The sequence below is a fragment of the Pygocentrus nattereri genome, chromosome 20 (assembly GCF_015220715.1).
Source record: "Pygocentrus nattereri isolate fPygNat1 chromosome 20, fPygNat1.pri, whole genome shotgun sequence".
Lineage (NCBI taxonomy): Eukaryota > Metazoa > Chordata > Actinopteri > Characiformes > Serrasalmidae > Pygocentrus > Pygocentrus nattereri.
In genome coordinates, this window is record NC_051230.1 from 30422009 (window position 1) to 30448240 (window position 26232).

Consider the following 26232-nt stretch of genomic DNA (forward strand, 5'->3'; position numbering starts at 1 on the left):
ATTTATCTGTACTAGCTTTCGTTCCCATGTTATCCTTACTGAGTTAACTATTTCTTGAATATAGCACATAGTTACCAAGCATTGCTTGCTTGGCTCGACTGTTTGTTGTTGTGGTAATATCTTTTCCCTGAGTATCTCATTAACTCCGCTTCTAGGCTCCAGTTAGCCAAGTAGGCCTCACATTAACATGTTTCATTAGTGAACTGTTTAATGTTTATGGCATTTGGCTGACGCTCTTATCCAGAGCGACTTACAATTTGATCATTTTACACAGGTAGGCCAAGGCGGTGTTGGGAGTCTTGCCCAAGGACTCTTATTGGTATAGTGTAGGGTGTTTACCCAGGTGGGGATTGAACCCCAGTCTACAGTGTAGAAGGCAGAGGTGTTACCCACTACACTAACCAACCAACCACCACCTGCTGTATTGTTAAGAACCATTGGTTGTCAAGAGCCACGCTCACACCCTTCAGGTTGCAGACAGATTCCCAGGCACTTTTAATAAAGCTATAATTTGGCCAGATATGTATGTCAGCTTGTCGCAGAAGCCTCGTTAATACTATTGGGTGAAGTGATTTCTGAACATCAGACTGAGTTCACAAGCATATAAATGCAAATGGGAGTCTTATCACAGGGTCCCTAAACAAATCATCTTTCCGATATTACAATTGGAATCTGGCGAAGCTTGTACACTGGGGTGTCAGGGATGAGACAGAAAAGACGTCTGCATCTCTCTTCGACCTCAGCAGGTCCTCGTCAGCTAATCTCCCTGCGACGCTGTGGTGTTTTGCCCCCCTGCTCACAAAGTCTTTCTTCTTCTGACAGGACTTGGCTTGATTTTTTTTCTCTTGGATAATTCATGGGTAATATCTGCCCTGATCGTAAAATAACTTGAGCGTTAATGGGAATTCTGATTTTAGGCTGCTACTAATAGAGGAGACCTAAAATTAGCATGTTTCATTTAGCGGGTTGCCTGCTGCGATATAATCAAACATCAATAATCACGAGCAATGCTTACGCTACTCCAACTGCAGCGTTCTGACAAGACTGGTGGAATTTATTGTGCTTAAGCTCTGTACTGATGACAGACTTTGAGCACAGATGGCCAAAATGATGTCGTTACTCTGCAGCGAAAAGCGCTAACAACCAGTTATTATGACTGATAAATGCAATCACAACATCGCTCAACATAATAACAGCTTTTTCCTTCAAATTTTCAATCAAACAGGCTTAGCATCTGCTCAAATCCCAAGCAAAGGGAGAAAGAGTACTTCAGAATTGCTTCTTGGCAAAGCTCCTCTCCAGGGATTCTCAATAGAGGTCAATGAACTAGTAATTTCTACCCAATATGGTTTTTGTTAAACTTGTAAAGAGTATCGTTCTAGAGATGTTCAAATCCTGACCCTGAATCCAGCTTCTAGTCCTGAAATTTAGAGCTGGCATTTAATTTAATTGAACTGTTGATGCAACCAATTGGCCATTTAATGTTATTCCTAATTGGTATTCCAACAAATTACAGAACTCAGGAATAGAATCTGGATTTAAGTCTAAATTTTAGGGCTTCTGCTCAGGTTTAGATTTAACCCCTGAAATGGTCAGGGCCCTCTGGTGGCACACTCCTATGACCTGCATTGAAGTCCATGTAGTTACTGAATAATAAGCCGTAGTATGTAACAAGCCTTTGATTTTAAGGGGTTAATTTGTCCTGGGAGTGCAGTTTTCAGCTGCAAAACAGACCCTCTGAAATTGTAAATCATTCTGCAGTCGATGTCATGCCCCTGAACTTTGGGTCTAAGCCGTCTTTCTCCAAGAGAAAATGAATGATGTGTTCAAGAATTGCTGCTATTGTGATGAAAATGTTGTAAAACTGATATATTTTGCCCTTCGTACATACCCTGAATGGTTGCTGCTACTGGTATCAGGTTTGGAACATTTTGCCTGAACGTGCTACATAACATTGCCATAATCATGCCATAAACATGCCATTGCAGATGACATCTGTCTTGGCAATTACTAAACAATGTATATCAGTATGAACTTTTTTATACCTGTATGATTTCCACCCCTACCCTGAGGCAGTCCTGATTCAATGGGTCAGGGGTCACTCTGGTCCCTGTCTGCTCCCCTCCTGCTCACCAAACAAACCCTATGGAGGATTATCTTACTTGGCAGATGCCCCCTTGATGAGGAACAATGCCCCTCTGTCCCAGCCTCATGAATTTTGGATGCTCGGTGGAGCCACAGCCTGAAGATATTGCAAAGGATAATTTTTTTCCACAGTATTATGCAGAACAATGGGATCATATGTCATGTTCTGTGTTAAGAGGAAGATGATCTGATGGTGTAATCCTTGTCCAGGGACAGGTCAGTGCCTGGCAGGCGTAAACAAGGTGCCATGTTTAAGTAATGCTAATATTCCTTTAATAATGAGACGCCATCATGAAAAGTTACGGTGCTTTTCCTTTTTGAGGCAGAATAAGAATTACTGACCTAAATCCAAACTCCACAGAACTCTCCACAACTTTCCACCTCCGTAATACGATGTCGGGGTCACCAAATCTTCCCTAATTCAAAGCATTTATCAAGGTTGCCTTCCAAATGTTCTTGGCAAGCTTTTTTCAGCCTACTTTGGGTTTGCAACTGACAAAGCAGATATGCACTGGAGATAACCAGGCGAGCAACAAAGCTAATTAAGCTGGGAGTAATTATTAGTCTGGGGGTGAAACCTTGAGCTGACTTATCCACCTCTTTTGCTCTCTCATCGTTTCTTTCAGGTTGTACAATTTGAGGAGTCAGATTGTTGCTTGTAGCAACAGAGTGGACAATACCCAAGACAGATGTTGCTCTCCATGTGCCAAGTGAGAAGGTCTGTCACAGTTATTTCACTGTGATTATTTAAGGTAATTACAAACATTTTTTTATAGTTCACAATCATATTTCATTGCAACAAGCAGAATGTGAATTGAGTGGATTGAGTTGAGGCAAAGAAGACAATGTATTTACTCAGACACAGATCTCATGAAAACGACAAATGCTCTGTTAATGTAGTATAGCACGTTTAGAAGTGCAGCAGTGAGTGATGTTTGTTTATTTATTAGCTATGTAGCTTGCCCTGCTGTAAAAACCAGTTTAGCCTAACATGACTTTGGGCTAAGCTGGTTTACGCTGGCCTACTGCTGGTCACCCAGCATAGTCCTATTAAAAGTTGCTGTTGGGTCTCTTGAGTGGTGCAACTGTCGAAGTTTTAGCCTCATCATTGGGAGATCATTAGTTCAATTCCCGCTGATGCCACAACCCTCTGTAGCTGGAAGTGAAAGGCCCAATCCCATATCTTACGTTTAGCCCTACCCCTTGTTTTTGAGTATCATTTTGCCCCTTGGAGTCGCCCACCCTTAATTCTTCAGAGGTATGAAGCTGAAGTCAGCTACTTGCCAGGTTCTTGTTTGAGTTTTCCCATTCCACCTTAAAAGGTGCAGCAATTCTGACTTCTGAGGTGCCAGAATGTAATTGATGCACCACCTGGAACAGGAAATTTAGCCAGCTTGCTACCAAGACATCAGAAAACTACTAGTGATTTTTTACTAGTGAGTTTTTTATGCTTGATATAAGGAAAAGGTTCATAAGACAGTGCAGTGGAGGTATCAGCAGAGAAAATATTCACATTTGTCAGTTTCTTTGATCACTTGCACAGCCATCTTGCCGTTTTTTCCAAGTGTGGAGTGTGAAAACCCTCCGTTTGAAGGACCATGTAGCCCTAACACTTCACCCTCCCCCTCTATCTCAACAAGAATTGGGACACCCTAACCCTAGGTGTAAATGCACAAAATAGAGGGGTAAGGTCAAGGTGGTAGGGGCAAGGGGTGAAATGGGATTGGGCCTAATATAATTGTCCATGCTCTTTCTGGGTGGGTGTAGTGGTCCTCCCTCTACCCCATCACTAGCATGATGCTAGCCAATATGGGCGACTGATAGCTGACATGACAGAATTGTAGAAGTTATGGTGCTTTCAAGTGATCCCACGTCTACTGGAAAAAACAAGTTTCCCTCTAGCAAGCACCACATGGAGGCTAATGCATGAGCAAATACATTAGCCTTCACCCTACCAGATTGGTAGCTTTGTGTAAAAGGGGCTGACCCAGCTAGCGGGCGGAACAGGCCACGACAAAATTGGGGGAAGGGCTTTTCCTTCGATAGAGCTGGCAAATGTTCTCACAAACACAAATGTTCATGTTTTCTCCTCATTCTGAGGACATCTGGCCTATACAAACAGCTAAATACTCATGCACATGCAGTTTCCATGTCTGGTAGACACACACAGACAGCTGCCCAGCTGGTGCTACTGCCCAGTCAGTCGCACACATTTTCAGGAACAGTCCCCAAGGGTGGGATTAAACACACACACACACACACACACACACACACACACACACACACACACACACACACACACACACGAATACAAAAGTGGAATTGTGAAATGGAGCTTCTGAGCTTTTCAGAGGCACCCAGTTGCTGTTCTAATCCGCGCCGCAGCTGAGGACTGCAGTGAGTGTCTCAGCTCCGCTATCTCCACTGTACATGCACACACAAGTTCTCTCCATGCACAGGATGACCTCCATTCCTTTCATTTGCATCACTTGCTATTTCTAAAGGCTGCCACATAACTCCACAGTGGAAAGGCCGAAGATCCTGATAACAAAACTAGAACCAACCTAAAAATAGAGTTGAATATCCTTTTGTCATGAATGTCATTCTTCTGTCTTCTCGCACTACAATACCCAGCATGCATTACGCAAATACATCATACAGCTATCGACAGTCCCTGGGGTGTCATCCTATTCTGAGTGACTGACCACTGATTTAAAGGCTAATAAATACTTCTATGTTGGTCCAAGCGAGGGGAAAATGAAGGTGTAGTTAGCTTGTTGCTAACGTATAACTGGAAATCACTTTAAGGTTCTATGGAAATGAGCAACGTTTTCATATCATGGTGGTAATATGAGCAAAAAGTATGTATAAAGCTTCATTATCTTACTTTCATTATCATATGTTAGTTAAAATGCAGAATGATCTTGTTTCTCTATTGCTTTGTGATAGAATTGTTTATTGTAATTATTATCAGTAATAATTTACATGATTTATTAAGCATTTGTATCACATTATATGCCGTCTAGCATTTCATAAAAGTGATAACCAATTCCAGGCCCTGTGTGCAGTTATTTTATCACAAGGAGTTTTACAAGGGGCTTCTGCTTTGTGGCCTAACAATATGCCTTACCTGTGGTACAATCACTGTAAAACACAGCCTTTTAGATCTATTCTATCCTTATTTAGCTTCAAATGGACACCAGAGAGATGCTGTTTACCTTTTCAGCCAGAAAAAAGGAATCAAATCAGCGTAAGGTATTGAGGAGGGCTGTAACAACACAATGTACTGCATAGTGTCATCTGATATGTGCCGCTTAATTCAATGTACACAAGTATCAAGCGAGGCATTCAACAGAGTGATTATATTACAAATTCAGCCTCCAATGTGGGCAGGCCCACACTCCTCTGAAAATACTCCTCTCTTCTTTCATTTTTGTTTTTATGTAATGCATTGCCTCCATTGCTATGATGATTTGAAGACTACAGTTACCCGACTGTAATAAGATATTTGTCTTCCTAGCAGTAACACTTGCTTTCTGCCTTCCTTCTGTATTTGTCAGCCAACAAAAATAGCCCCCAATGCGTTGTAGTGGTTCTAAAGGTCCTCTCCCCTTCAAGATATACATCACTAGAAGGGAATTTTCCGAGTTTTTGAACTAGAACATCTTACTCGTGATATTACTGCAGCACCACCGCAGGATGCGAGCTCAGGTTTACAACAGAAGTAGTGATGATGACATGTTTCACTGGGGACAGTGCCTTGCCTAGGACCAGACATAGAGTTCCCAAAGCTTGTAAGATGTTTAGCCAAAGAGAGGAAAAGCTCTCTTTCTATTGAGCTGGGATCCACCAGCCTAATGAAGCAGCCTGGCTTTCCGCCAATGACAGGGCCAGGATGAAGCATGCCTTACGACTCATCCAATTAAACAAAGCTCACAACATCACACGGCATGTGTAGCAGCACCTGACGTTTGCACCCTACACTTGTTTGTATGGCCTTTTAATGTGGTTGGGTTCATTTCAGAGACTCAGTTGCCTTTGGTTTTAACCGTGATTATTTTCCAACGCGGGCTCACGAATCACCTTCAGTACAGCAAGTGATTAAAAGTATTTAATGGCAAGCTGCTTTAGGAGTGACCTCCATGACCTCCGCACCTCAGCATGATCAGCTTCTAATAATACCAGATCTATCCCATAAAGAAAATTGCAATGAGTAAAATTTCATATGAACTTGAATATTTTCATTTTTAAATGCTCTAGCAAAAGTGTCCCAACTCCAACATTGCAGTCCCAGACCATATATCAAGATTGGCCAAGTTGTCGATCAAGAAAACGTGTCATCTGTTTCTCAAAATTTATTCTTTTTTACAAAATGAATTAAATTTGTTTCACAATCAGTTTTCTTTAACATGTTTCCCTTTAATATGTAACATTAGACCACGTCCCGAATCAGCCCTGATATGTTGACCAGCTTAAGAATATTCTGTAGCAATCATGCCTGTTAAACAGATAATGCCGTCCTACAGCCTTCCATGTGCAGAATTGTTTCCTTTAGAAAAATGAATTATTATAAGCAAAAAGGCCGTAGCCTTTAGGTTGCTTCACATGCTCTACATATTGTGTTTTATTATTTTAATAAGAAATTATTCATATGATGTAAACAAGTAATTAAACACAGAAACATATGGCAACAACTACCAAACTATACCAAAAACTACCAAACCATACTAAAAAGAACTGAGCAAAAAGTACCAGAAACAGTTAAACCATGCCAAGAACTTCCAAATAATCCCACAAACTACTAAACCATACTGAGAACAGCCAAACCATAACAAAATATATAAAACTACACCAAGAACAACCAAAACATACATAGAACAAGCAAACCATACCAAATTAATACCAAGAATAACCAAACTATGTAAAGAACAACCGAGCCAGACCCAAATCTATTGAACTATACCATGAACAACCAAATAACATGAAGAACAACCAAACTATACTAAAATCTATCACACGATACCAGTAATAACCAGACCATATAAAGAACAGCCAAACCAGACCAACATCTATCGAACTTTACCAAGAACAATGAAACCATTTGAAGAACAACCAAACCAGACTAAAATCTGTCAAACAATACCAAAACCAACTAAACAATATGAAGGACAAGCGAACTATACCAAAATCTATGAAACCATACCAAGAATAACCAAATAATACAATGAACAAGCAAACCAGACCAAAAACCTATCAAAAATGATATGAAGACCAAAAAACCAGGCCAAAAATGCATTGAACTCTACCAAGAACAACCAAACCATTTGTAAAACAACTAAACCAACATCAGTCAAGCTCTACCAAGAGCAAGCAAACTAAACCAAAATCTATCAAACTACACCAAGAACAACTAAACCATACTGATAATAACCAAAGCAGACTAAAAGCTACTAAGCCATACCAAAAACATATCAAACCCATTTATTAATTTCAGGAAAATGACATGATGCATATCATGTATTTAAAATATTAAGTATTATGATTTTTTTATCTCCCAATCCTGCATTCAAACAGTGGCTGCAACCTCTTTCAGGTTGCCTGGCAGGACTGTCCTTGGCATTTTTGTCCCTTTTATTGTCAATTGTTTATTATTCATTTTTTACCCTTTGAGTATCTTCATTGAAAAAGTTCTTCATTGTACCTTTCTTTCAGTTCTGATATGCTTTTCTTATCCTAATAGATTTTTTCAATATTTAGGTTTAGATATTTGCATCCTTACATATCTGCAATCATGAGATTGAGTTATTATCACTACATCAGTTGAAGCACAGCCATTTATCTTACTGACATGTCAACAGTGCTGCACATTTGTTCTGGCATACTATTATATATGAATGTACTGTATTCTTTTGACTTGCTGGTCTCCAAGGAATGCAGACTATTCTCCATTAAACCCCAGAAGGAAGGGTGTAGACTGTGACGACGCTCTGCTAATGCAGCGGGATATTTAGGCTTGATATGCATGAGGAGTAGTGAGCGAGGTTCAGGGAAGGGACAGGCTCATTCATCTAGCAGCGCTTTTACATCCTACACCATCCTCGCCGTTCCAAAGCGTACAGACCCGAGGCCTATCATGGCTTTCCTGACAGACGACCTGTGCAGATCCAAATATTTGTCGTCTGTCTTTTCATACCGTCTGTGCTTCAAATGAGATATTTATAATCCAGGTCAAGCTTGATCGAATATGGATGACAGGCGATATCTTTAGTTCCTTTTACAACAAAAGCAAAAATAGCCAGAGGTGAAAGAGTACAAAAGTTCCTCAGAGAAAAGAAACACAAAACTCTCTCTTCACCGAAGACGATGGAGCAACGGAACATGACAGTCACGCATGAAATATGAAAAGATGACAGAAGACGCCCTGAAAGAAGATGACAGAAGACGCCCATATAGAACTTTACATAATGTATCGTCAGTGATGCGGCACTGATATGACTCACTTCATTTGAAGACTTATGTATATTCAAGGAAAAGTGTTCACAAATTAGACTAAGAATACTGGTGTGGGATCTGGCTTTGTCATCACGGAAAACCCCACAGACCACCATACCTACATATGCATGACCTACGAATGGCAACTCAGGTCATTGTCAATGCCTTGGGCTTAGAAGATGTATTTCTTGCTGAAAGATCAAGACTTTTGAAGCTTGGCTTCAGAACCATTCTACCTTCTAAAGTAGCCAGAGAGACAAAGCACAAGGCAGGTGTTTCTAATAAAGTGGGCAGTGAGTGGAGGGACAAGGTAGGTGATTCCAATGAAGTGGCAATTAAAGGAAGTACTAGGTCAGTGTTTCTTATAAAGTGGCCAGTGAGTGGAAGCACAAGGTGGGCGTTTTCAATAAAGTGGCCAGTGAATTAAAGACAACAGTGTTTGGGACCCTTTCTGATCAAACCCAGAATGGACATTGTAAAACATGCTGGAATGTGCAGCCAATGACTTTTCATGATTATCATATTAGTAAGCTTGGCATAAACAAACAAAATTCCCATCTGTGCACTGCACGATTGCTCAGTTTCACTTAATCTCTCAGCAAACGTGAAACACGAGCAGGGAAAATCTCTGGCTTTCTCAGCGAGCGAGTCTTAGCAAGCATGACCAGATCCTGAGAGGACGAAGCCGTCTGTAGCACAGGAAGGGGAGTTAAAAATGGAAAGGATAATGCAGAGAAACGAGCAAAGAGGAGATGCTATCTAAACTGAGCCTTCTGGAGCCTAGAACAATCTTTCAAACTCTCAATATTCCTGCACTCCTTCTCCTGGACCATTGGTTCCCAACCCTGGTCCAGGAGTAGTCCTTGTCCAGTTTTGGTGGGCAGTTTTGAAGGACGGCATCCTTCAAGACCAGGATTGAGAACCACTGCACTACACTTCATCTGAGAAGCATGGCAAGAGGGGGTTCCACAGCAATTCTCACAGAACTAACAAACTTTAAAGCTGTTTTGTTTTCTCCGAGCTTTAAAGAGGAGGCACTTTCACTTGGCTGCACCATATCCATAATGGATGAGAAAAAGTGATCTCGCGCTTGCCCGAAATTCCTTGCCGTTGTTTTCCGAGGCTAGCCTGAGGACAGGCAGGCAGCTCGCGCTCACGCTTAAACAGCCTTAAAAGGGAAATCAAAGGCCGGCTTCTCTCTCTGCACAGGAAAAACAGTGTCAACAGTGCATCAATAATGCATATCTCTACACTCTCTCTCATGCACTCTCTCACTCACCCTCTTTTAGTTATCATTATAAAGCTGTCATTATATGACCACCATTACCAGAAGCTGGTAACACACTAATGTTGGGCAGGGCTCTTAAGGATACAAGACGCTTACATAAGCCCTTAATGACAATTTACATAGACCTACATAAACATTCAGAAATGCGTATCAAATAGGTGTCAGGTGTCTTAATGGTTGCAATTTCAGACTTTGAAGTTGACAGGTTATATTATTTTGTAGGTAGTCTGTTGTCCCTCAGCAGTACCTCAACTACTGAACTAGACAGCTCATGAATTGTAGTGGTGCTTGTGCTGCAATACCCTAGCAACCACCTGGGTAAGCATGACAATACCTTATCAACCACCTGGGATTTCATAGCAGTGGCCTAGCCATCCCCTAGCAAGCACCTGGGTAAGCATGACAATACCTTATCAACCACCTGGGATTTCATAGCAGTGGCCTAGCCATCCCCTAGCAACCACCTGGAAAGCATAGTAATGGCTAGCAATTATCTTAGCAACCACCTGGGAAAGCATAGCAATGGCCTAGCAATACCTTAACAACCACCTGTGGTAGCGTAGCAGCAGCTTACCCAAATCCTAGCTATTGCTACGTTTTCATTAATCAATAATAAAAAAAGGCTGATTTTTGGTCTATATTGAGTTGACTTCAGGTGACGACTTCTGAAAAGGTTTTAGAGAAGAAGCGACAGAGAATGGCATTTGCATAAGGATATTACAGTGTACGCCATTATTAATGAACACATATCACGTATAATGAATGTACAAGGAGCTACAAATGCATTTCAGTCTTTTTCAGTCTTCTTTCTACTTTGCATTCTGAAAAATCTCGCCACTCACAAGTTTTGATCTCGACTCAGACTCAATACGTCCAGGTCTCGGCTTTGACTCGGACCCGCCTCTAATGTGCTTGATTGCCTTTAGAAATAAGCCTGAAGAAGGTTAAAGCTTGAGCATCCCAAGCTTGCATATGTGTCATGATCCCATAGAACATTAACGTGCCACTCACAAGCTTGAGCCAGTCCTGCAAAGTCCGCTGGTTGACTTTCACAAAGAAATCTAATTAGAGGGCGCTTTTGAAAGTCCTCTCAGAGCAGCGAAAGGGAACGTCCACATGTGTTGAGCTGGGCAACAAGTTCCGCCATGCTTGGGCTCAGAACTGGAAAAGCTTCTTATCTCACGGAGCTATTTGCCTCGTCGCTGAGAGGGATCGGCGTAAAGCTACTGCCGCGCCAAAGCCAAACCTGCACCTGCAGGAGGAACTTCAAAGGCGTCGCAGGTTCATAAGCATAGGTACACAAATACACAGGCAAAGCCCGTTTCTGGCGGCCGATAATAAGCGCTGAGAAGCGGCGGATGAAAGCGCAGCGTGGCGGCGGAAGAGCTCATTAAACACGCCATGCGCGCCTGCTGAAACGGGCAGCGAGCGTAGACGCTGCCCTGCAATTACCGATGCATAACTCACGTTTCAGTAGGGGGTTAAGAGAGGAAAGCTCCTGTGGCCAATACATGCATGATAAGATCTTCAAAGAGCAGTAACGCATGCAGCCATGCATGCAAATATTTACTGCAGCAAGCGACTGTAGAGCTAATAACACTATAGCTACTGCGATGACAATTAGAACGGTGCTTAAAAGTGGTGCTTTTGTAGCATTAATTACAATGCGCTTGTACAGTGCAGGTCGTGTGCAAAAGTTTAGGCACCCCCGCTCCTCTGACAATTGCGTCCTCTGCAGGAAACACACGTCCGCGCATTTGGATGCACTTGCTTCATTTAGCCCTAGTACATAATAATGATTTTTATCTCAATTTTACTGGAAAAAGGGTCGTTTACTTTAAAAAGGACAAATACCGTATGACATCAAATGACTGGGGATTCCTGCTTTGATGCTGTTAATACCATACATTCTAAAATTGCGTTCATTTCTAATATTAGTGAATATTGGGTCATTTAGTTTGCGAAGCATAACTTTGACTGGATTGGTTTTGTAAATAAAATCTGTAAATTTCTCTGTTTACAGAGAAAAATGTGATTTTATGGTGCTTTTTTAAACGTCATGGTGCTGTGGTGCGATGCCCCACTTTATTTTTCCATAGAGTTCCATTATTTAAGCAATTTTTAAGTAGCGAAAAGACGTTTCATCATGTTTGAGTCATAAGTCATGGAGTAGAGGGTCAGCATACTGCATTTAACGCATGCTTGTTTTGTGTGGTTTGTCTGGTGTGTTAAACAAATTGTGACCATTTGCATTGACGCATTGTTTGCTTGCTTCTGATTGGTCTGCTTCATTTATAGGCGCTCGTAAGATGACATTTCCCTACCCAGTAGGCTCTGGTTACAACTGCAGCCGTGGTCGTCTGAAAACTGCGCTCTTTCAAACTGTGGTTAAACGACCGATTGTTCAGCCCTGCCTCAGCTAGGCTTAGTCCAAAACAGAGAGGTCAAGCTGGGGTCCTGTGGACGTTTTTCCATCTTCTGATAAGGCCCATTCAGTCTGGACTGGCCCTGCCTGCTGTGATTTAAAGGACGAAAGAATGAGACGATACCACAAATGTCAGCGATGGCAGGCATGTTCAAATGGATCCGAAATTCCTCCGATTTTTGTATTTTCTGCGTAGCTTAATGTTTCAGATGTAAAACAAAGTCATTCAGAGTGGGCTTGGTGTGAAACTCCGATCTAGAGCAGTCAGAATTGTTGACAGTGGTGCTGACAGGAACTGGGCATGATCTTTCTGTGCTTTTTACAGTAGTTTTGAGAAGAGTTTGGGTCATGCAGTCCCCAAAGACAACATATTTCCAATATATACTCTACTTACTTGCACATATGCACATGCAACTTTACATTTTATGGCAACTTTGCACATGTAACCGTACTTTTTTACTATTGTTTTAAGTGTATATATTCTGTTTGTGAATGGAAGAACAGCAAAGTAAGAATTTCATTGTGTTACTGACAATAAAACTTGAACTTGAACTTTTTCCATCACCAACATTCCATATAAAACCCAGGAGACCCGCGTAGGTTCACTGGTGGTTCTGGATAGTAAATAAAATATCTAGATCTGTGCTGTAGTCAGGGTGACCCCTGGTTCCCACCACCACCACTGTAAAGACATCTGAGTTTCTACAATCAACCATTTCACGCCAAACCCACTCCGAATGACTTTAGATCTCAAGCACTGAATCAAGCAAAAATTTTCTAAAAACTCGCCACTATTTTGCCGTTCTGTGGAAAACCATGAAAAAGTTCTTGAAGTTCTTCTCACAGGTTCAGTTCATGGAGTCCACATACGGAAACTAACCTGCAAAACCAGCAAGTTTCCAATGTGTTGTTCTTGTGACGTGATGTCACGAAACCATCCATCCATTCCTGCTAAACTTACAGGGAACGAGCCTGGACTGCTTCTTAAATGAGACAGTCAATCGGAACAGAGCTCATTTAAATACATCAGTCTTAAAGGCATAGTCACAAAAAACAAACGGTTCCTGTTGAATCAGTGTGTGAAATACGCCCTGGTATTCCAGTGGTCCCGTGTTGACTGGTGGTTACCTCACCCGTCATAGCTGTGCTGACGCATCAATCCCAACAAAACGTCTGCTTTAACAGTTTGTATGCTGGAGATGCTCGTTTCTTGTTTGGTAATGTGCTCTTCCACACATTAACTGAGATGTTATCCATCTTCTCTTCTGTGTTTAGTGTGAGAAATCGAAACGATCCTTGCTTTCCACCAAGTTTTGGGGACACTGGGCATGTGTACAGCTTTACAGCTTTGCTACGACCTACTGTAACGTTTTTCAGAGGTGTCCCGGGCCTACGTACAGTTATTAGGCTGAGAAGGACCAACGGGGTGGACCAGTTTGCTACAGCGCCTCCCTGAGGCAGACGGGCGCTGCGTCTCTAGTCAGTTAAAAACACCAAAGACAGAAACTTGCTGATGGTGGGTGAAGCAGGTTAACAACGACCTTTCCCTAACTTTGGATTTGAGTTGTCCTTTTTTTCAGCCAACATTACGACGTCGGGTTTGAGATCTTCAAGGGGTCCATGAGGTTAACTGGAGACGCGGTAGTCCCCAGGACCCCCTCCATTTCACACCTATTCTAAGGAATCGAGAGAGCTTGGGAAATGGCCATTAAAGCTCTTAAAGCTCGCTCACAGAAAAGTTACTCCACGAAACAGCTGTGAGTTCCCTGCCTGATGTTCACAAATCGTTTACCTGAGGTTTGGCAAAGATTCCTGGGCTAAAACATGTAAGTTTTGTGAAACCCTTTCACGGCGGAGGGTGTTGGGAGGCAAGATTGATCACTATTTCACCGTCGTGAACGGTATGCATAAGCACTCAGATGCCACGTGGTGGGTCTGGATGGTAAATAAAGCGGCTATATTTGTGTTGCTGTTGTCATGGCACCGCTGGTTCCCATCAGCACCACTGCAAAGAAATCAGAGTCTCTCATCAGCCACTTCACTCGGACTTCTAAGGGGCACAGAGAGGTTGGAAAATGGTACGAACTGCTGTTCTGGGGGGCACAATACCAAATAAATAAATAAACAAACAAATAAATAAATAAATAGAGATATAAAGAAAGAAACCACTCTAATGGGCTCTTTAAAATGTGGATCACGCGCCCGGCAACAACAAACAGGTGAGCGTGCGCAAAAACGAGAGGCTCGCGCCAAATTGCGGCACTTTCACGAGAGCACGCGCGCCGATATGCACAGCGCCCGTTCTGAAGGGATGCGCGAGGAGGACGGCGGTGGGACGCACGGCTGCGGGGATCGAGGCTCGAACCGCGCACGTACCTGTAGCTCCAGGCTGTAGACCTGCTGCAGATGCGTTGGGTAGACGGTGAGCTGCTGCTGCACTTGCAGGGAGAGCGTGTAATCCATGGACACGCGCGCGCCGAGAGTGGAGAGACCCGCGCGCCTGCACGCGCTTCAAAGCGCAGGCTGCTCGCCCGGCCCGCCCACCTCGCGCCTCATTGGCTGGCCGAGCGGGGGACGCGCTCCTCTCCGCCCTCATTGGCCCAGGCGTTCGCACATTGAAGCACGCGTGGCAAAACAAAGCGTGGAGTCCCGTCCCGGTCCCGCACGGCCCGACGCTGGAGAGCCGTTTAACCCCTTCACGCAGGGCTGGAGCTGCGGAGGAAGGACTCCAGCAAGCCAGCTGGTGGTGGTTGGTTAGTGTAGTGGTTAACACCTCTGCCTTCTACACTGTAGACTGGGGTTCAATCCCCACCTGGGCAAACACCCTACACTACACCAATAAGAGTCCTTGGGCAAGACTCCTAACACCACCTTGGCCTCCCTGTGTAAAATGATCAGATTGTAAGTCGCTCTGGATAAGAGCGTCAGCCAAATGCCATAAATGTAATGTAAGAGGTGGGAAGGCTGGCCATGAGGTGACCTACATGCTGGGGGTTCATATAGTAGATGTCTCCAATCTGAGGTGTTTTTCACAGATGCACTTCACATCAGTATGAATAGAAACGATTTCTACACTGGTACACGCAATAAAGATGGTTCTTTAGTAAAGAAAATGGTTCTATATAGAACCATGGACTCTTCAAGCACGATTTAACAGCTCTTTGCATCATGAAAGGGATGTTCAGATTGATGGAGAACGTGGTGTAGATGGTTCTAGAGAGAACCTTTTTGAAATGGGTTCTGTACAGCACGCAAAAGGGCGTTTATTGTTTATTGTTTATTGTTATGGTAAGCTTGACACAAAAGAACAACCCTTTTTGGTGCTACATTGGACCATTTTCAAAAAGGTTCTACTGTAGGACCCATATATGAAAAGCCATGAGATGTTTCTACACACATATGGTTTTTCAAGGGCTCTTTAGTAAAGAAAATGGTACGATATTGAACTATGAACACCCAAAGAACGCTTTGCTTAGTTAAAGGGTTCTTTGCATTGGGAAAGTGTGGTAGATGGTTCTACATAGAACATTTTTGAAATGGGTTCTATATAACACCAAAAGGATTCTTCTGTTGCGTCAGGATTGACATCGTAACAACGGATGAACGCTTTTTGGTGCTGTATAGAATCCTTCTCAAAAAGGTTCTGTGTAGAACCCTCTATAGCATATTCTCCATCAAACTGAAGAACGTTTTCAGGATGCATAGAACATAGCTAGTTCATGCAACTTTAATCATGCAAATTCTAGTCATTCAAGGTGTTCTTTGGGTGTTCATGGTTCCATATAGAAACACTTTCTTTGCTAAAGCATACAAAGAACCATCGTTTTTGTGTGTAGAACCATTTTCAATTTGAAAATGGTTCTATACCGCACCAAAAAGGATGTGTCTATTGTTAAAATGTCAAGCTTGACACAATAGAAGAACCCTTTTGGTGCTATATATAACCCTTTTCAAAAATGTTCCATGTAGAACCATCTACAGCACATTCCCCAACAATCAGAACAACACGTTCAAGGATGAAGAAGAACAGTTTAATCATGCAAAGTTTTCTTGGGTGTTCATGGTTCTATTTAGAACCATTTTGTTTACTAAAGAGCCTTTAATGAACCACCATTTTTCACTGTATATAGAACGTTTCATGCACAAATGTTGTATATGGTTCTTGATAGAACGTTTTTGAAAATGGTTCTATGCCGCACCAAAGAAGAGTTCTATATCTCAAGCTTGTAACGATATAAGGACCCTTTATATAGACCCTATATAGTACCATCTACAGCACATTCTCCATCAATCTCAAGAACACTTGCCTAGAACCGTTTATTCATGCAAAGGTTTCTCTGGGCATTCCTAGTTCTATACACTAAAGACCACTTAAAGAACCGTCAGTTTTAAGTGTGTAGAGAACCATTTTATGCTTATATGCTCCAGTAAACAAACTCAACTGGGAGACTTACAGTTGAGCAGTTTCAGTTTCAGCCGAGTTTTGTTCTTGATATTTGGGTTGTTCTATCTTAGTGGTGGCTAATCGGGTCCAACTGTTGAGAATGAAGTGTGTTTTATATTTTTGTAACAAAATCTTGACAACAAGCCGTACTAATTATCTATTTAAATATTCTATTTACAGATACAAACACCTGGCAACATCCTAGCAACCACCTGGGATACCATAGCAACTGCATAGCAAGCTTAAACTGGGCATTTTCTTCAGGAAAGACACATTACTGGTTTTTATTTTAAGCTCATTTTCTTGGCTTTAGAGTCGAACCTGCAAAGGCAGAATGACTCATTTGATAAAAGGCAGTTGTGTTAGACGTGTCTGTCTGATAGTATTATGTTTCTTTTCAAGCATACTGTCCAAAATATATAGTCTTTCCCTCAAATAACAGAAACCGAATTACCCAATTTTCCTCACAGTCATGTTAACAAATAGACTCACTGGAGGATAAGCAACTTCTTGAGGCCTGGCCAATCCTACAAAATAAGTGGGCCTATTTTGAGGCCAGATCACATCGCACAATGGCAAAATGTTTTTAAATGATTATATTCCCAGATTATCCTGTGGTGTAGGATGGGTGTAATCCAATCTTTACCCCTCCAGTCGAGTCTCTTTCTGTCAGTCGAGTCAGAACCGGCCAAATGTTGACATCCTGTAGTGTGGGCGGACACAGTGATCGTCTTATATGAAATGCTCTGTTAATGTCATGCATGAAGATCTTTAACCAATGAATGGAAGGTTCAGCTCATCCTTATCTACATTGTTAATGTATTCAATTCATTTTCTTTATTTCATTTATTTTCACGTAGTGTCTTTCTGGGGTCTACCATGCTTGTATTGGTCTACAGTCACGCTTGCTTACAAGATGTTCTATGAGGTCATATCTCATGTCCCAAGATCAGAAAGTGGTGATCAGACAGTGGTGTTTGGTCAGGGCAGATGGCATTACCAGGGGTTTTAATGAGCAAAGCATGACTAGCGGCAGAAAATCAGAGGGACCTGTCATTACGTTTGTCGTCACGTTTTCAACATCGGTTAGGATCGTCGGAATCCCATCGTGTGGGCCAGCAAAAAGACCTCTAGTTCTTCTGGCAGTTCGAGCCTTCTGTCGACTTTAAACTCGGCACTGAGTATGATTTAAAGTGAGAGCAGATCCAAGGTGAAGAAGGCAGAGTTTCAGAGTGAGGCTTGCATGGAGGCGCCTTCAGGCTGTGCTTAATTTCCTGCTCTTCAGCAAAAGCACCAAGAAGCCCTCCACACGCCAGCTTGTCAGCCAGCAGCAAAGGGCTGCCAGTCATTAGGACAACCCACGTCCGGCGCCGGGAGGAACAGGAATGGGTGATTAGAAAAACAGACCATCGTCCTGGATTGACTCTATTAGCCTACAGTGAATGAACACACCTTTACTCATGGATTTGAGCTCTAAACTGCACACACTTATATGTTCTGCTTTACTTTATTCAGACTCTTAAAAACTAAAGTTCTTTAGAATAATTTTTGATCCTCTGAGGTACCTTTTACTAGATGGCTCTTTGGGAATAATGAGATGTGCAAGTGTGAGAACCTTTTGAAAGTTTGTAGACCATGTAAAACTGTATGTTCTACTTGGGGACCATTAAAGAACTTTTATTTTGAAGTGTGTAGAAGGATTGTGTTATCATGTGCTTGAAAACCTTAAAAGGCCTGCTGTTCGGTCTGTTTATCACACATAAAGAACAACATAGAGGAAAACTCAGTTATAACATAGTAATGTAAGTAGCTCCTTTGTAAAAGAGGGCGAAAAAAACTCCATTATATGTTATAACATAGGAGTAACTCTGTTATAGCAGAGGAAAACTTCTGTTATAACGTAGGCATAACTCTATTATAACAGGAAAATACACTTATATAAATAGCTAGGTTAAAACTTGGGAATAACGCAGAAATGAGTCACATTGCATTTAGTCTGTGTTATAGCTGTATAATAAGCCTCAGCATATAAAAAAGCCTGAGATTTTAAGGGGTTAAAGGGATTTCCACTGATTTTCTTTACATTTTATTTTCATCATTCATTTGTTCTTCTTCTCTTGAAACATCCATTATCGCCACCATTGTGACCCGACTATCCTGTCACCACCACTTTGTACAATTCTGACTCCACGTTTTTTATTAAACCACTCTGAATGGCTTTGTTTACATTTTGCCCATTTAACTGTTCAGAAATGTTGAAAAATCTGCAGGAATCCCCTCAACGAAGGGAGATGACACTAATGTGATTTATAGAGAGTTTAAATTGGTTACTGAAGCACAACAACATCCCAAATTGAGTGTAAAAAATAGGCCTATAGGGAGATTAGAATCATGCGCCGACGCCACATGAACGTGAACACTGCTGAAAACTGTCCTCTTACTTGTTGATCTGCGAAATCAGTATCAGGTCTCATAGTGAAGTGCTCTGTCCAGTGATTGGACATGCAACATTGGCCATTTTTGCATGAGCTGTCACAATTTGAGCCTACTCTCATTTGCCACGGCAGGCCTTTGTAGCCACCAGAACTGAGGCAATTGAGATTATATAAAATGTGCCAAAGGCAAAGCATTCGCTCATAAATACCCTGATGGAAGCAAGTTTAGACAAGAGGGGCAAGATTCCACCCTGCAAGGAGAAAACAGCATTGACTGCATGCATACAGTTTGGTTTAAATATTTAAATAAATTGCAAAATATTAAAAAATAGCACATCTCTGCTACAAATGAAAATGTAAAATTGATTCCAACAACTCAGCTGAAAGCAGATGTGAGTACAAATGTTACAATTACCCCAAGCACTGGGTGAATTGTAACAGCTTGAGGGGTTATTTAGTAACGTTCACAAAAAAAAAAAAAAAAAAAAAAAAATTTGGGTAAATAATTGCAAAACATGATGAACTAGAAAAGAAAGGTGTGTGAGTTGGCTGAACAAAGTTGTTGCTATTTTATTGCCCATGGTTGCTAAGCAGTTGCCATGGTATCCCAGGCGGTTGCTAAGGTGTTCCTAGACCATTGCTACGGTATCCCAGGTGGTTTGCCAGATATTTCTAGGCTGTTGCTATGGCATCCCAGGTGGTTGCTAAGGTGTTGCTATTCCGTTGCTATTGTTCCCCTGGTAGTTTGCTACATATTGCTGTAGTATCCCAGGTAGTTGCTAAAGTGTTGGGAAAAAATGTTCCCACAACACACTGTATTTTAGTCTGACTGGCTCTTACTGTGGGTTGGTTAGTGTAGTGGGTAACACCTCTGCCTTCTACACTGTAGACTGGGGTTCAGTCCCCCACCAGGGCAAATACACTACACTACACCAATAAGAGTCCTTGGGCAAGACTCCCAACACCACCTTGGCCTACCTGTGTAAAAATGATCAAATTGTAAGTCTCTCTGGATAAGAGTGTCAGCCAAATGCCTTAAATGTAAATGAGTTGCTTATATGCTTCAGCTAATGCTCTATTTCAGCCATCAAGGGAGATATAGTACTATTATGAATTCTTGACCTCTGTGCACAAACCACTGATCAAGAAATACTTATGATAGTTACTTTTATCCTTCAGATTGAATCTTGGTCAATTCTGACCGATTGCTTTGAAAATTCACAGATGGAATATGAGAAAATTACCCAAATCATGTTCTACTTAACCCTGTTTAACTATGGAAAATAGTCATATTGCATTTTACCCAGCATTAGGTTGGGTCCAACTGTTATCTTGTTTTTGAAGATTCACATTATCAACCGTTCTACCATACTACATTAACGTCTCAGTGAATCATCTCCTAAGCCGCAATACTACCAAAAATATTCCTCTCCAAGGGAGCGCTCTGACTCAGTATATCAAAGAAGAACCCGGTCCCCAGAAATAAGTCGACTGCCGTCAAGAGGAGGTGTCCTGGAGCAGCAATGTGCTGGGGAGCATGTGACAGCCTGACAGGTGATACATGAGTCTCACTGATCCTGAACCGGGGGGATAGCACTCACAGGCGTCCTCCCCTGAAACACCGCTGTCACTATGAGATGACTCAGAAGCTTTTGGTATCGGCAAAATGTGAGAGACGCCCAAGTACGTTTTGTTATGTCCAGTGAATGTTTTATAGCTTAAACCAAATGTTTAACGTGAAAGAAAATAAAGGTTCTGTTCCTTGACAGTGTAAGATATCATGGTTTTATGGTATGCAACTTTTTTCATAGTTTACATAGTTACAGCTTGTGAACAGACAATATTCTCCTTGAAGTGGTTTGGGAATTTGGCAAGACAATGTTCAGCTAATGAGACAATGCTGACTGATTCAGATGCTAGTTCTAGAGCACATGCTCAGAAAAAGAGGTACTGTGCAGGTACATCTGTCGTTCATCAAGGTGCAAACAAGGTAGATGTACCCTGAAAGGTATGACAATGGTTTTAATGTCCAACTGTCTACCTTAAATGTTTTTTTTTCCCCTAGAGAAATTTGTACCCTTTCATAACCTAATGTTTAAAAACCGAACAATAATAAACACAAGACAGGGTGTGTGGAGTCCATACAACTTATAAAATATTAGTGCACTGGAAAAAGGTACCGTTATGTTCCCTAACTAAAGGTACTGAAGATTGAGGCTACCTCACCAGTGACTTTATTTTATGAGAATGCAAACTTGTTCCCATCCCTGCAAATGGGGTTTTCCTTGGTCTAATGCTGTTCCATCAACAGAATGAAAATCACTGCTAATATAATAGGATATTTTGTCCGTGTGTTTCTGAGATTACCTAGCAAACACTTAGCTGTTTTGCAAAATGTTGTATTGAGCTGCTAGTGAACAATGAGAAGGGAAAGCCGTGCAAAGCAGTTCATGTTATCTCTACGAAAACTGCCATGCTGGGGTACTCCAAGAGCAAGCTTGGGAACCTCTGTTGCAGAGCATTGCTTCAAGGAGGCTCTACCTATATCTCCACAGTGTCCTGAAGCATCCCTTACCTTGGTCAAAGCCCAGCTCCACCTGTCCCCACAATGGTTCCTGACCTCTAGACTCTTTAAGGCTCCCCTCTTTAATGTTGCCCTGTTTTGCAGTCTGCAATAATGTCTGCTTAAGGATTAGCAACTCAAAGATGTATTCCTAGTTCCTAGTCCACCAAATGTCAATATTTTGATCCTGTTTGGCTATTTCTTATTATCCACTTGCATGCCTTTGTCTACTGGTTGTCTGCAAAGGAGATGCCCAATAAGGTATTGAGTAACTTGAGGAGAAGAAGCCCCACAGAGTAAGATGTATCTCATTCTTACTTTGTCTTCTGGCCAAATATAGCTTCAAAACATTTACTCACTGTGCTATAACTAACGACGCTCTAGTGGTTCCCAAACCAGTTCTCGGCCTTGCAGATGGTCCATGTCTTTCCTTCATCTTTATATGTTGCAAGTTGGGTTGGGGCAGAAATGTGAACCATCTTGGTGGAAGGTGGGGGCTGATTCATGGTTGGTTCCTCTAATTCTAAAAAAATAAAATAAAATAAAAAGTTAAATTCAGCAAATGAATAGAAATCTCATATCTTTGTTTCTAACAACAGGTCATGTAATTTGGTGGGATGTCTACAGATTTTTTGCACACAACTGGATCTTGTTACCTTCTTTGTTGTGTCCTGTATGCTCTTATGCCAGAATCAGCAACTTACACATTGAGTAACATAAAAATTGAAATTCACAGTGGTTACCATTTAACCTTCCTGTCGTGTTCGGGTCAAATCTGACCGATTTACAACTTAAAACACTCATAAATATTATGTTTTACATCTGATCGCCGCAAGGCCTTAAGATGTCCACCACACTGTGCACTTGAACGTATAAAAGTGATGATCACCTCTTTCATTGAATTTTGAGTGTTTAATCAATCAAATTGTTACACCCATGGGGTTCCCGGTCAAAAGTGACCGCCATAGGAAACGAATGGGTATCCAGACTATATTCATCCATCAGACAGAATACATCCTCATACACACCCCCCCAACTCACTCACTCATCCTCATACACACCCCCCCAACGCACTCGCTCATCCTCATACACCCCCCCCAACTCACTCACTCATCCTCATACACACCCCCCCAACGCACTCGCTCATCCTCATACACCCCCCCCAACTCACTCACTCATCCTCATACACACCCCCCCAACTCACTCACTCATCCTCATACACCCCCCCCCCCCAACTCACTCACTCTATTTGTATTTGCACTGCAGTTATTTTATGTCTAATTCTATAAATTCAGGTTAAACACTACTTTGAGACGTTGTTCACAGCTAAAGAAGGTTGAATAAAAATATGGTGGTGAAAAATGTTTTTTTGTGCTAATTTAAGAGCAGTTAAAACAGACCAGTCAATTTTGACCGGGAACACTAAAGTAAGGGGCGGGAGGTGAAGAGGACAGGGGGGTTAATAATGTAGCTATAGGCAGCCTGTTATGCACTACTGGCTTGTTTCACTCTAGCTCCAGCTTGATAACGTAGTAATGAGCAGCCTGGTAATCACCAACAACTTGGTTGTTAAGGCTTCATACAGGCTTTACAAGGATGTTACAATAGTGCTTATTCTTGGATTTACATCCTTGGGACCTTTTTGGCATCATTTGATTAAAATGTTTATTCTGGATACCAGTGGATTTCATGGATCTTGGAATTGTACAAGAAATAAAATAATTACCTATATAAATAAATAAAATATATCAATGCTGTTGAGACGAAACTTTGTGTCTCCAATTCTGTTGCTTTTCATTTTTCAACATCATTTTTAAAAAGGCAGTTTCCTTTTATGATGTGTCAAAGTTTTGTGCTGAACAGACCAACAGTAATGGTCCAAATTTACTTGGTAATAAATATTTCTCCATTCACTTCCTTTAAAAGTTCAGAACATTTTTCCTTGTCCTGTAAACTTACTTTTTTGAAGGTTTTGCTCTGATAGCGGCAATATGTTTTTTGAGCTGACCCAAAATGACCCTCAAACAAGTGGAAAAAGTCCCCAAAGTATTATTTACTTTGATTTCATTTCGTAAAGACAAAAAATCAAGTGTTTCTATTTTACTTTCATCTGACCTGGTTTACCCAACTGAAGTGGAATCATTAAGACACAGAGACGTCAATGTCAACAAAAGTGTCACATTTTTAGTATCATACTTGGATTAATAAGAAAATGTTTAAGTAAAAATAAAAAGACAAGAAATGTTATGACAAGTAAATTTTACATTCTGACAAATTCATAGAAGATTCACAAGAGGGGTTTCTTACCCAGGGAAGTGGGTATCTTGCCCCAGCAGTTACCCCTTTATAAAGTCTTTTAGATGCCATAAAAAAAACTAAATAAAGTGCTGTTTTTGTGTATTTCCTCTAACTCAGTGTAAGTTTCTACATCAACCTAGACATTATAAATCCCTAGCTTAACATTAAAAGGGCATTTTTCCATACTAGCACATTTTACTCACGGTTGCAACCCTCGGGTTTGACTTTGTTCCATTCTCTCCAATTATGAAGCACAAAAGGTGTCTCAGGATAAATATTCGCTGGGAAAGGTGCTACAAAGAGATGAGTTCATGGATCATGGTGTGTTAAAGGACCGTCACTGTGCGAAAGAGCCCTTCTCGGCATATCATTCAGGATGGTCCAATTTAAAATAAGATATCAGAGCCATGCTAAGGACACGGAGTCTCGCTACATTTCTTGAGCATTTTTCGCTACTTCATTCCCAGAGCAAACAGATTACAGGGGAAAGCCTGGATGGTACATCCTCTGTGGATTCCTCCTTCCATTATTCAGTCCTCTTTCCAATCTGGTCTCCAGGCTCCAGTCTGCTTGAGGGAAACCTCATCTGCATTCTCTTCAGGCAGTGGGGCAAAGTGTACTGTATAGGCAGCTGCAGTGGGCTGGTCACATTGTGACTTTCACCGTTCAGTGGCCTCAATGTTTTGCACCATCTCTATAAATCAAGCAGGCAATCAAAGCAATCTTCATTAATCACTCTGAATTGGAATTAGGGTGATGGGTGTGATAGAGCTGAAGAGGTTAAACCCATTAAAGAGCAGCACTGAAGAGTGCTCAGGTTTACAATCACATAGGTGCAACGCCAATTAAGGGTGGAGGGACTTGGGTCGCCGGGGCCCAAGCACTACAGGAGAGGGGGCAATGCCCTCCCAATCCTAGTGCACAGCCATGCTGGTGACACAGCACAGAAGAGTCTGAAAGAAACCACAAAAGTGTCACTTTGGCAACCAGAAAGAAACTGTGTTGTTTTCCTCATGCATGTATATCACTCACTGGTTCTTCCCTCTTTCCTTTTGGTTGTAGCCAGGCATAGTGGTCCTGGCAAAAATGTCGGTACAGTGTGACTTCATTTTGCAAATGTTTGTGCATTAAAGTGGAATTTAAATTTGACCTGAAATTGACAAATCAAGCAATCATACTATCTTCCTTCTTTCACCTTTACCATGACTGCTACTTATTGAATGAAATCTTCTTATCCAATGATAATGTTTGTTATAAATGACGCTGTCTGAATACTTTCTCCTCATCGTAGTAGTAAAGGCCAGGATGCAGGTAGAGGCAGCAGAACCACAGTTAAGCAAGCGGCATGAACGGTCCATCTGCATGTTCTTTGTATAATGACCTATTCAATGCAGCTTCAAGCTGTCCTGTTGGCTAACTTGTGGTCTTCTCCATGGTTCTCTCCATTGAAGTGATCCATTGGTGGTCAGTGGTCAGGCTTACTCACAGTGTAAAACTGACTGTTCTTGGTCACGCTTCTACAAACATCAAACGTGACATAGCACAGCTCTAGCCCAGGCCTGCGGTTCTACAGAAATAACCAAACCATGACCCCATCTTCTTCTCTGCAAGGGTCATTTAGAAGTCACAGGGATATGTTCTGACACCAGAAAGTAGCATATTGCTGTTATAGGGCTTTTCAAAACCTCCTAGAGGTTACTTGCATTGGCCGTCCTGATGGTCTTGTGACCCTTTTAGCCCTAGACTGCTTTATGACCAGCTAGTGACCTTCCTAGTGAAAGGAAAGGACATCATAATGTAGTTGTAGCATAACACTGGGTTAACCTAAAGGGATGATGGCACTATAGATGCCTTGGTACCCACCAGTTACAGACAGTGTTCCTATATGGCCAGTGGGAAGTGAGTGGGGCAGTCAATTTTACACTTACCCACAGGCAGTCAAGTCAGCCAAGACATGCTTGATGTCAGCATTTTGTTTCTTTAGTGTAGACTTAGAGCTACTAGATGCTGCTACCAAACACTAGAAGACAGTAGCCACTCAAACCATTTGCACAAATACATGCTTAAGACATTGCATAGCCCTCTCTATTTCCACCCAGGTCTTATTTCATGTTGTGCAATTCAAGTTGATGTGGTTAGAAC

The 26232-nt window shown here is 41.7% G+C and overlaps 1 protein-coding gene across 2 annotated transcripts in view; it reads right to left on the bottom strand.

Moving 5' to 3' along the window:
• Nucleotides 1–14880, bottom strand: part of zmat4a (zinc finger, matrin-type 4a) — a 152660-nt gene extending 137780 nt beyond the window's left edge. The window contains exon 1 of one of the 2 annotated variants that reach the window (XM_037531740.1): nucleotides 14727–14880. In XM_037531740.1, the coding sequence (XP_037387637.1) occupies nucleotides 14727–14813 (87 nt within the window). In that variant the 5' untranslated portion in view covers nucleotides 14814–14880. The remainder of the gene's footprint in view (nucleotides 1–14726) is intronic. The other variant, XM_037531741.1, reaches the window with a different exon arrangement.
• Between the last annotated feature and the right edge of the window lie 11352 nt (nucleotides 14881–26232).